Genomic DNA, 12,074 nt, shown 5'->3' on the forward strand with positions numbered 1-12,074 from the left:
TTTCTCATTTTATACTTCATTTCTTAAATGTCACTTGATTATTTGAAATGCACAACACTTTGGTCAACGGCTATTGGTTTAAATGTGCTATATAAATAAATTTGACTTGTATTTAGAGGCCTTTAATAGCATTTTTTTTTATTCAGTAATACTGTCATTTATCACATGGTACACAACAACAGATTTAACAAGTATTAATACTATGCTGTAGAAAATTAGGAAATGGCTTTGGTAGACATGGCTCTTTCCTAGATCTCATCAGTAGAAGTCAGCCCTGTGAATCCAACTTCAGCCATTCACAAATCCCCTCTTAAGAATCCATACAGCATGTGCACACTCATCATGCTGAGTAACTCTTTCAGCGTTTATAGTTACTAGTCAAAATGTGGCAAGTACACAAAAAATAGTGATACTGTTGATGCTTAACAAAAAGCACAGCAAACAGAAATAAAGTTACAAGTTGTGCCCTTCGTCAAGAGGAACTGACTGCAATTCCTTTTTGGATTTAGTTTGTCTAAATTACTTCTCTTTATGATGCCATACTGTCTCTGTGATACTGAGAACAGGGCTCTATTGCAGCCATAGGTATACTGCAGGTCTTGCTTGTGGGGTACTGCTTCATGGATAGGCATTTAAACTTCACAATTGGCTAAATCATTTGCCAAGTACAATAATTTACCTGTCCATAAAAAAAAAAAAGTCACCACCCCTGTGGAACACAGATGTGTGTATTGATTTGAAACACAGGAACGGACATGAACTACGAGCTGAATGCTTGAATGAAGCGTCACATTAATCTTCTGAAATCCACAACTTCACAGATAAGATGTCTTACAAATGTACCTGTCAGTATGCATTAAGGGAGATACCACTTGCAGGACAACAACAGTGTTAATGAAAAGACAAGTTTTTTCATTTCATTGTTTTTACCTTTGGCCAAATCTTTGCGGAGTTGCATGACAGCAGCCATGTCACAGTCGATGGATGCATATGAATGGGGGATGGTGGTCTTTGACTGGGTAAGCCTTTGAGCAATCACACGACGGACATTTGAAGCTGGAACCTCAGTGAAAGTTCCCTGGAGATATGAAGGAGGAAGAAGGGGAGATAAATAATTCAGTGAAGGATAAAATTTTAAAAAAGACATTTTGAGAGAGCCAACACTGATATGGTGGACACATCTTCACTGCTGTGTCTGCTAATGACTCCAAAAACCCATGAAGTGAATAAATGTTGACGGCAGCCTTGATAGTTAATGGCTGGTTAAAAAGAATCCTCAATCTTTGAGATGAACAGGCAATACCTTACGGGATACCACTAACTATACCAAATGAAACTGATAAATATCTACAGCAGCAATGTAAAAGTTAACCATGCAGAAATAGTGATTGTTTGAGATGAGACAATCCCATTACATCCTCTTAGCCAAAAGCGACAAATCCCCAAATGACTGAATGATATCTGGCAGTTTCTTAGTACGACCCGAAATAGAAACTGCGCCATGTAAGAGTATTTTTGAGAGAATGTGTGAGGAGTGATCACCGGTGCTCCTGGTTTTCCCGGTACAGACAATGGAGGTATGTTTGGTCTGCTTCCTGGAGGTAGAGGACTGGCTGCTGGAGCAGAGATGGGACTTGGAGGAGTTGAGGCTACCACAGATGGCACTGCTTTGGGAGCAGGAGATGCTTTCAGAAGCTTCAGTGCATCCCTGTTAAGAAAAAAAAGGGACCATTTTAACATTAAATGTGAGAAAGACACTTTTAGAAGAAAAAAGACCAAAAAAAACCAAACTACATCCACGAACCTCCACTGAAGCTGGAAGCACCATATTCAACACCTTTTGTCCAACATATACACTATCCTGCCTCTGAACATGACCAAACCATCTCAGCCTTATCTCTTTCTTCTTTCTAAGTATGAAGCCATACTACTGCTCACTGATCATTGCCGCTCCTCTTAGCCTAGCTTCAACAGCAATCCTAGTGATTTTCCATTCACTGAGGCCACCTGGAAGAGTGTCAAAACTGTTTTGGATGCAAGGAAAACCAGACACCTCAAACTAGGCACAATAAACACACTGGACTGGGTCAGAAGTTTGTCAAATACTACTCAGGATAAAATTTTATATAAAATTATCAATATTTATGATTGCACCACATGACAATCCAAATAGACAATGAAAACATGCTTCGTTTAAAAAAAAATAAATGAAAAAAACAACATGATTATCTTTCAGCTTTAGTTGGCTCAGTCTTTGTTGAACTGCACCTGATTTTCAGTTCCAGCCTGTTAAAGAGATAACAGACATCATTTATTACCTCTAATAACCCTTTTCTTTTTCATTTTTTTTCATTTATCAAATGACCTAATTTTTTTATGTAAAAAACAAATCAAAATATTTTCTTCTTCATGAAAAAGTGCTCCAATGCCATTATCTCTGCCTTGACTGTTATTAACACAATTTCATCTGTGTGAAACAACACTTACATAACTAAAGTTAGTATAAAAATGCATTATTCATCCACATCGTTCTATTTGCCCTACAAGTAACAGTCATCTGGTTTTTGTTTGTGTCAGATTTCTGGAAATGTAACATTCAGTTTCTTCTGGAGAAAAGGAGTCATGAGAATCGTCCGTTATTCTCAAACACCATCAGCACGGGTAGGATCCGGTGCCAACTGCAGGAAAGCTTATTCAAAACCTTTGGTCTAAGTGGACTTCCCTCTAGCATAGTGAGTCATGGACAGCCTGACTTTAACCAGAAAAACAAAACAAAAAAACCCAAAAAAACACTACATCCATGAACCTCCTCTGGAGTTGGAAGAACCGTTTTCAACACCTTTTGTCCAACATATACACTATCCTGCCTCTGAACATGACCAAACCATCTCAGCCTTATCTCTTTCTTCTTTAAAGGAAGTATGAAGCCATACTACTGCTCACTGATCATCACCTCTCCTCTTAGCCTAGCTTCAACAACTCTTTCCCATAAACTCACAGTATGGCTCATCAACTTAAAATAAATAAATAAATAAATAAAAATATGCTTGAGTAAATATAAGTTTAAAAAAAAGGAAATAAAGTTAAAAGTAAGAGTCATCTGGTTATTGTTTTTGTGAGCTTTTTGGAAAGGTAACATTCAGTTTCTTCTGGAGAAAAGGAGTCATGATTAATCATCCGTTAGTCACAAACACCATCAGCACGGGTAGGATCCGGTGCCAACTGCAGGAAAGCTTATTCAAAACCTTTGGTCTAAGTGGACTTCCCTCTAGCATAGTGAGTCATGAACAGCCTGACTTTAACCATGAAAAAAACACTATCAAATGCTGTATACTAATTATTTTGATGTAACACTGCATTCACATTAAAGAACTGTTTGTATACAACTTGCAAGTCATCCTGCACCAACTTGATACAACATAATAACACAGTCCCTTCATTAAGGCTCATAGTTCACCCTTTAAAGTTAAGGATTAAAATCACGCTATCTCGAGGAGTCATTTGAACAAGCAGATGTAAAATGTGGATGTGGAATTGTCACTATGGTAACCCAGGAAATGAAAATTTCCAACATGTGGCTAATGTGCTAAAGCAAGCAAAAGCTAAAGCAATTTATTCAAATAGCATTTCCTTAGAGAAGAGTGCCTGGTTTACAAAAGTTAACAAACAGCACGAGAAACTAGAATTAATAAAAACTTAATTCTGAAAAGGACAAACAATAAAATCCATGTAATAACTGAAGGCATTTAAAGGCAGGATGAAAAAAAATGTAAATATAGCTTTAAATCAAGTTGCTGTTTTGGGCCTTTTAGTCAAAATTGAATGGTTCCACATTAGTCTCCAGGCCATAGGTCCTGCCACATGCCTTCAGCAGCCCTCCAATTTACAGGCCTTGCAGCTCTGTTTCAAACTGAAAAAAAAAAAAGTCTCAATACGTTTGTTCTGCAAGGCTTTTGTGGGCAATATCAGACAATCAAGACAGCCGATTAAATTGGACAACTTGTGAAACTTGAGGTAATAATATTACCTTAAACACCAGAATCTTTACTCTATAATTACATCAATCACTGAGCATGATATGGACATTTTTCTCTAACAGCCTACAGTTTCATAAAGGTTGTAGAGAAAGTGATTGAAGATATTAAAGACTGCTATGCTAAGAACTAAAATGGGAAGAGAAAGGCAATAAAAGAGAGGAGGTACTAAGAAAACCGCTCTGGATAATTGTGATCCTACTAGTAAGAGCTGGAAGGAGCAGGTATCAGGTGTACTTGTTTCTAGCTCTTTAGTTCTAGTTCATTGGATATGTAAGGGGTCTTTTGTCTGGACCAGCTGCCTCTCACCCCTAGCATAGCGCTAGGAATAGCCAAAGCCCCACAGCTGCCAATTTGTTCCGTCTGGCGCATTCACTCCTCCCTTTCTCTTACCTATAAAAGTATGTGTTTGTGGAGGGAAAGGGGCAGTTTGCAAGTCCCTCAGCTAACCACAAAGGACGACAGAGAGTGTTTATTGATTACAGAGGGCTATCAATTTCAATACCACAAAGTATTATGAAAGTCCCACATAAGAATCAATAAAGCCTTTATGTTATTGAATAAATTCAAGTCAAGTCAACAGCAACCTGGAGGGGCCACTAAAAGATGACACCGCAGATACCGCTTTTTTTTTTTTTTTTAAATGTGGCTTTCTGCAATGCCTTTTTCAGACCAACCATTTATATCATTACTGACAGCCAAGGAAAAGGAGCTGTAGAAAGACTAGGAGAAGGTGACCAGAATATTAAAAAGGCACAGAAGCAGCACTCACATGCACGCATGAAAAGACAAGTCTGAACACACTGCAGGGATCATGAATTTAAAATAAACAAACAAAAAGAAATCAATGCTTTTAAATTCAGAGGGAATCAAAATGATGTATTACAAAAAAATAAGTGTAGTGTAGTCTGACTAGCGTTTTCTTAATGATTTCAGCTTTAAAAAAATAACATCAGTGTAGAAGCACACATTAAACAGCACATTTCCACTACAAAACTCAGAAATAAAACAACAATATTATTAACAATATTATTGTTTAGAATATTGTTTACAATTCAGGGTGTAACAAAAAGGGTGTAGATTTACATCTAGGTGTTAACAAGATCAAAAAGGAGTTAAATTTAAAAGTATAGGCCTCCCAAACTAAAGATACTTCAAATGCACAGCAATGTGAAAGCTTCAGAATTACTGGCTATCCTTTTCACTAATGCAATCAAAATGAACATAAATGATATCTCCCCTGGATTATCACAGGGTTAATATATTCCTGTTGTGAAAATATAGCAAACACAACTGGTGCTGGTTTTTAATTAGCTGTCACAGCATTGGACGAGTCAATCTTTGTTAATGACAATGGTGATAAAAATGGTGAAAAAGAGCAAAAAATGCATTTGCCTTTACACTTTCTGTTTTAAAGCTCTGCTTTTGATTATTGACCAGTACTTACACAGTACTTTTCTAATCTATTTCAGCACTCAAAGTGCTTTCTTACTATAAGCCTCAATTACCTGTTCACACACAATCACGTTTTTCTAAAAAGTGCGTTTTAAGCTAACATTCACACACTCACGCTTTAATGGATACATCACGGGAAACTCGTGCAGAATATATTGCCAACACACCGACTTTCTGACAGTTACACAACGTGCTCTACGTTCTACGCCACAACTGGCTAGCACTGAAATTGAATGCGAATTTGTGTCTGTTTTTACTCAAGAAAGTACAAAGCTTATGTCAAAGCGATATGAAAACATTTGGTTTTAGTCTCCCTAAATATTTATTCATTTCCTAAATATATACCAAATACTTGGAATATGCCTTTCTGTGATATTGCTCCAACCAAAAAAGTCACTGGTGGGAAGTAAAGGGCTAAAAACATAAGCAAAGAAACCACTTGTTAAACATTTCCTCTAGCTGGTAAATCCCACAACAATGACTAGGGAAATTGTAAGTCTGGTAAGTCAAACTGGCCGGGCCTCCCAAGCTTTTACTGATATTATCACTAAGTAAACAACATAGTATGCCTCTGTACCAATATTTTATATCACCCCTGGCAGTGACAGACTTGCCTGCAGAGTTTTAGTAGATACCAGCTAGGTAATGCCTTAGAAATAAAGCTTTGTATTTGTAGCTTTTTGCTTGTTTGCTTTGATTTTCTGGTTGCTCTTTGAAGAGCACATTGTTCAATAACAGAGGGATGGTTAGCCTTTTAATTTTTAATTAAAAGAGTCCCTCTTCCTTTGATATGTTTTCAGCCTCAGCCTTTCCTTTCTGAGGATCAGCTTAAGTTTCATCAAGTGAATATTCCGCTAAAGCATTCAAGCAAATCTGGAGCCCAGCTGAAGGTTTAAAGAGGAGGTCTCTGAGCAACCACATGAAATACAATTAAAACTGCATCACTAATCGAACAATTTAAAACCTTGAAATGTTGACACACAAAACACCCAGCATGTTTATGCTTATAACCTAGAAAATTAATGTAGCTTTGTATTAAAAATACATATCTAAATGTATCTAGTGTAGAGCAGCATATCGTACTTGCTTGTTTGTTGTTAAGAAACATTTACATATGATTTTTAGTTTGCGATCAAGATGTACATCTACTGACCGGGATTGCTAAAACAAAACAAGTGCCTAACAGGTTTTCTAGGCTTTCTTGCAGCCTTAAACTCACTTGTTAATAAAATTGGTGACATGTTGAAAACATTTAACGTAAATCACAGTGGTGAAATTATGAGAAGGTTTATCTTATGAGAAAAGAAAAACCCACCCTAGTTCTAGGAGTAATCATTCTTTACAGCATTTAGTTTAAAAGACTTCATGCATACTTCCCTTACTGTCTAACACATACACACCCTTGAAAGCATATGGTCTGTATTTCTATGGTCACCAGTGTGTCCCAGAGACTGGGTTGCTATGGCAACAGAAGTTTCTTAATGAGATCCCTCAGCAGGGTGTTAGTTGGGTAACGAGAGCATTCAATCAAGTCCCCACTGACAGCAGGTAGCCATTAGATCCTTGTCTGTTTGCCACTTTCTGTTGCATGAAGATTTAAATACCTGATACTTTAAACCATGTTAGAGAAATTTCTCCAACATTACTGTCCACATTGACCTGTTCTTCTAACATCTCCTTCCTTTAGAGATTCTGCAATATTATGGTGACTGATTACCATACCAAACAATCCTTTTTAAGCTGATACACCACTAACAGTGTAAACAAACAGAGTACAGTGCATGCAAAAACTGAGACTGATAATTTTACTTTAAACTCTTGACCTTTCAGACTGACCTGCATATGATTATGTCTAGCATCTGAATCTATAGAGATTTTAGCAAACATAATAATCATTGGCCATCTCAAGGTTTGTGTGCAAACACTCAAACAACCGTAAGTCAAAGATTAAAGCATAAGCTATAAGGGTGTTATGTGACCTTCAACAAAAATAAGAAAAAAAAAAGTCTTAAATTTGCCACCATAAATAAGCCTGACAGCTTGTTTGCACTTTTTACAACCTCCAGCATAACTGATGCACAGATGTTTATTATTATAGGAAGGTATATATCCCATATGCTTGCCTTAAGCAGGATATATCTTGCAAAAAAAAAGAAAAAGACAAAAGAAAGTTAAGCCAGTTAAGTGAAAAAACAAACAAACAAACAAAAAAAACCAAAACAACTTGTGTCATTTAGGCACTTACTCCTTTGTGATTATTCCTCTAGGGCCTGTGGGTGTGGCCAGTTTTGGATCCAAACCATGAGTGTCCAGAATGTGTCGTGCTGCTGGGCTCAGACGTAACCTGGAAAAGAAAACGAGAGAGTGGCAAAACTTTTAGTTTTAAAGACCTCATCTGGTAGCTTCAAGGTAGTTGCAGAGAAACTTCAAATGAGTTTTACATGGGACAGCTTACCCAATACCATGTGGTGACACTGAACTCCATTGCTTAACTATAAAGACTAGTGTAATTTAACATCTTTCTTCTGACATATCAGTCAATGTTTTTTCGTTTCTAGCACAAAAATATGAACAGATAAAGAAATTTCTCTAACATTTATTACGTCCAGTTATTCATGAGTCCCTGAGCGCGCTCTGCTCAAAAGAGCTGGTTGTTCTGTTTCTGCATACAGACGTGTGCTGCCAACAGGGAATTTGTAGAGTCCCATCTGGTGGATAAACTATGGAAGATCACCAGTAATATGACGACTGAATTGTGTTTTTCCCCATATTTTTTTTTTTTACTTTTTACTTGTTCATTTATCATATTTTGTAAAGGCCAATACTGATGTATCAGCTAATACATAATACCGTTTGGGCTCTATAGACACAGTCAGTTATATGGTTGACTTAACTAGTGCAACAATGTACACGATAACTTTAGTGAAATAAAAAAAAAATCTTCACATCTAAAAATATTTATACTGAAAAAAATAATGCATAAAAAAGTCTTTAACTGTCAATGTTGTTTTCCACTCTAGATACATCCATGCTTGACCTTTTGGCCCTGCCACAGTGATGTTACCAAAGTTCAAATCTGAATATGAGAATGTGCTCAGCAAAAAATGTTTGCAAAACAAGTTCCGTTTGTCAGGGAGTGGTTCCTTTGCCTTTTACAACAGTATTTATTGTGTAAATAGGGACATTCTGAAATGTGAACAGAAAAAGATCATCTCATTCAGCATATTACATGGTGGTAGATACTGCAAAATCCAATCCGACCAGCACAATGTGCTCTAAACAAGAAAAGATAACCTCATTCATTCATTATGTATCTTAAGGCTACGGAATCTCTTTATCTACTTTTGATCAAATTGGAGTGCTAGAAACCACAATGGCCTACTGTGTAAGCACATTTAGCGCATGGAAAAACTCGTCATGTAACCAATAGGGGTTAAAAAGGATTGTTCTGTAGAGTGAATAAAGGTCTATGGACTCTACATCAGATTTATTAAACTACATATTTGACAGATGTCATTTGATTAAGCAAAACAAACGAACAAAAAAACAAAAGCATGAAAGTGACACTCACGGTCCTGATGTGACTGGTTTTGGTGCAGAAGGTGGAGAGGGAGCAGAAGAGGTCACAACCGAGGTAGCAACTGCTTTTGTAGCAGGTGTAGCTTCAGATGGAGGTGCAGCATCTGAAGAGGGGATCTCTACTTGTCTCCAGTCCTGCCCTTCCTCCACCATGAGAGCAATGAGAGTGCCAAGGCGCACGTTGCGACTACCCTCTTCCATCTGTAGAGAGAGGGAGGTGTACTAATAAAATTGGTTCAATAATTTCATAATTACAGCGGAGACTGCTAGAACACAGGTGAAGGGCTATTTTGAAATAGATAAAGGGGAAGGTGAAAGTGGGAAAGTGACATTCATCACTCAACCTGTGGTAACTGAACAGATGAACCTGCCAGGAATTATCAGAGGATCCCTTGAAAATGACGCTGTAGAGGCTAAGCCTACGCTTGAAGCCACTGAGGTGGTCGTTAACGGGGGTGACGCGATGTCACTGGTATGCATGAATTAAGTTCACAGTCCAATAAATCCAGCAGTATGTATCTTGTCCTTTTTGGTCTTTATTCTGTATCGACTTAGCATAACAGCGCAACGGTCACAAACTGTTTGCCTTCTCAATGACACACCTGACGCCGATTACGTGCGTCTACCTTAAATACCTTTACATTACATAATCAAAACAGAAAAAGGTGACCTCTAGTGACCACATAAGGTATTAACCCAAGAATGGCTCCTACACCCCGGCCCCTAATTGAAATGGCTATCAGACATGGCAATTCTAATCACAAAGAAAATAAGGAGCCACTAATACAGTCTACTTTAGACCTATACATTCACATAAATAAACATAAGTAACACACTTTTAGATTACAGTCTCATGTAACAAGCAAAGTTTAGTTACAGGTCTTTCCAGAATATTAGTCTTTGTTTTTAAACGTGCAGATCGCACAAGTCCTTTTTTGTCACGAATGGCTTCCAGAACTCTTCCAAGTGGCCAGGAACCACGCGGTGCAGAAGAATCCATTATAATGACTATATCTCCAGGTTTTAGATTCTTCTTCTTTTGGTTCCATTTTTGTCTCTCCTGTAACAAAGGCAGGTATTCGCGTATCCATCGTTTCCAAAAAAGATCTGAGATGTACTGAGCCTGTTTCCATCTTCTCTTCAGATACATATCCTGAGGGTCAAATAGTCCGGGTGGTAAAGATGGTTTTCCTTTCATCAGGAGGATGTGATTTGGTGTAAGTGGCTCTAGGTCTTTTGGATCGTCAGAAAGCTTTGTGATGGGTCTGTCATTTAAAATTGCTTCAATTTCACATAGAACCGTATTTAATCCATCGTCGTCCAACTGTTGTTGCTGAAGAACGGATCTCAGAATCTTTCTGATCATACGAATTATCCGTTCCCAAATTCCACCATGATGTGATGCTCCAGGCGGATTAAAACTCCATCTTATTCCAATGTGTCGCAAAGCATCCGCTATTTGGGTATGTTTCAGCAATTCAAGAGCCTCCCTTAACTCTCTGTCTGCTCCGACAAAGTTTGTTCCATTGTCCGATTGGATGTGAGCGACTTGACCTCTTCGACTCACAAAACGACGCAAAGCATTAATGCAGGCATCTGTGTTTAGAGAGCTAGCCACTTCCAAGTGCACTGCTCGGCTGGCTAAACAGGTGAAAATGACTCCATAGCGTTTAGCTGTACCTCGTCCTCTTTTCACTTCAATAGGTCCGAAGTAATCAACTCCGACATTGGTGAATGGTGGGTTATCTGGCAAGATTCTTTCCTTGGGTAAATCTGCCATTTTTTGCTCCAAGGCTTTTCCATGATATTTTCTGCAAAAATTACATTCTGCGATAACCTTCCTTACAGCTGAGTTGGCCTTTGTGATCCAGTATTTTCTCCTTAGTGTGGATAAGGTATGATTACGACCGCTATGACCAAGCTGTTGATGAATGTGCTTTAGAATGAGACTTGCTACATGTTGATCCTTTGCAAGAACGAAGGGATGCTTTATTTCTTCTGGTAAGGAGCCCTTTGTCAGTCGTCCCCCAACTCTTAAGAGGCCTTTATCGTCAAGATAAGGATCTAATCTATAAATTGAGCTGTGCCTGCTCACAGACCCTTTCCCACTTGACAACGTAGCAATCTCCTCTCCAAATCGTTGTTGCTGGCAAAATCTAATAATTGCAAGCTCAGCTTCCAGAAGATCCTTTGAAGATAGTCTGTACAGTTGCGTTTTCTTTACTTTCTCCTTTGTAGTACCTTTACAAATTGGGTTATAAGGTTGCGGTCTTTTTTCCTTATTTCTCATTGAACGAAGGATTTCCTTCAGTCTAAGGAACCAAGCAACAGCAACCTTGAGCCTTCTCCAGTCTGAGAAGTACACCATCAATTGACATGTAGCATCAAGCAAGTCTTTTACCTGAGTAACATTTACTGTGGCCTCACCTTTGACTTCAGGGTCCTCTGGTTCTAAGGAGCATTCCATTAAATTGGTTGGCCAATCACTTTCTGGCTTCTGCAGAAAGCTTGGTCCTTCGATCCAGCGGCTGCTATGAACAACGTTCCCAGCCTTGAGCCCTCTTGTAGCATCATCTGCTGGATTTTCCTTTGAGCTTACATATCTCCATTGTGATTGTTTAGTTGCAGTTGTAATGAATGAGACTCTGTTTGCCACAAAGGTAAGGAATCGTTTGTCCTCATTCATTATATATTTGAGTACAGATGTACTATCTGTCCAAAACATAGATTGCTCGAGTTTCATTCTCAACTGAGCCCTTAACATGAGATCCACTCGGACGGCAACTACAGCAGCTGTTAGTTCCAGACGTGGAATAGTGACAGGTTTTAGAGGTGTTACTCTTGCCTTGCCCATCAAGAATGCGACGTGGATGGATTTCCTATTATCTTGCATACGCAGATATGACACTGTTCCATATCCAGATTCACCAGCATCTGAAAAATGGTGTAGCTGTGCATGTGAGAGAGGTCCAAACTCTCTTGGTTGTATACACCTTTTAACCTTGA

At 38.3% G+C, this 12,074-nt stretch overlaps 2 protein-coding genes across 2 annotated transcripts in view; both read right to left on the minus strand.

Moving 5' to 3' along the window:
* The window catches only part of pdhx (pyruvate dehydrogenase complex component X), a 47,298-nt gene that overhangs the window by 13,107 nt on the left and 22,117 nt on the right, over nt 1–12,074 (minus strand). The window contains exons 4-7 of the mRNA XM_005941743.3: nt 9,061–9,269; nt 7,735–7,833; nt 1,543–1,708; nt 931–1,078 (exon numbers count right to left, since the gene is read on the minus strand). Of these exons, the coding sequence (XP_005941805.1) occupies nt 931–1,078; nt 1,543–1,708; nt 7,735–7,833; nt 9,061–9,269 (622 nt within the window). The remainder of the gene's footprint in view (nt 1–930; nt 1,079–1,542; nt 1,709–7,734; nt 7,834–9,060; nt 9,270–12,074) is intronic.
* On the minus strand, nt 9,277–12,074 carry LOC121815834 (the record flags this gene model as incomplete). Its single annotated transcript, XM_042228416.1, is given in 1 exon segment — nt 9,277–12,074. A coding segment is annotated over 1 exon segment (2,168 nt), but the record flags the coding sequence as incomplete, so codon positions are not given.

This window comes from Haplochromis burtoni, unplaced genomic scaffold (genome assembly GCF_018398535.1).
Source record: "Haplochromis burtoni strain Fernald_Lab_line unplaced genomic scaffold, NCSU_Asbu1 Contig_322, whole genome shotgun sequence".
NCBI classification, from domain to species: domain Eukaryota; kingdom Metazoa; phylum Chordata; class Actinopteri; order Cichliformes; family Cichlidae; genus Haplochromis; species Haplochromis burtoni.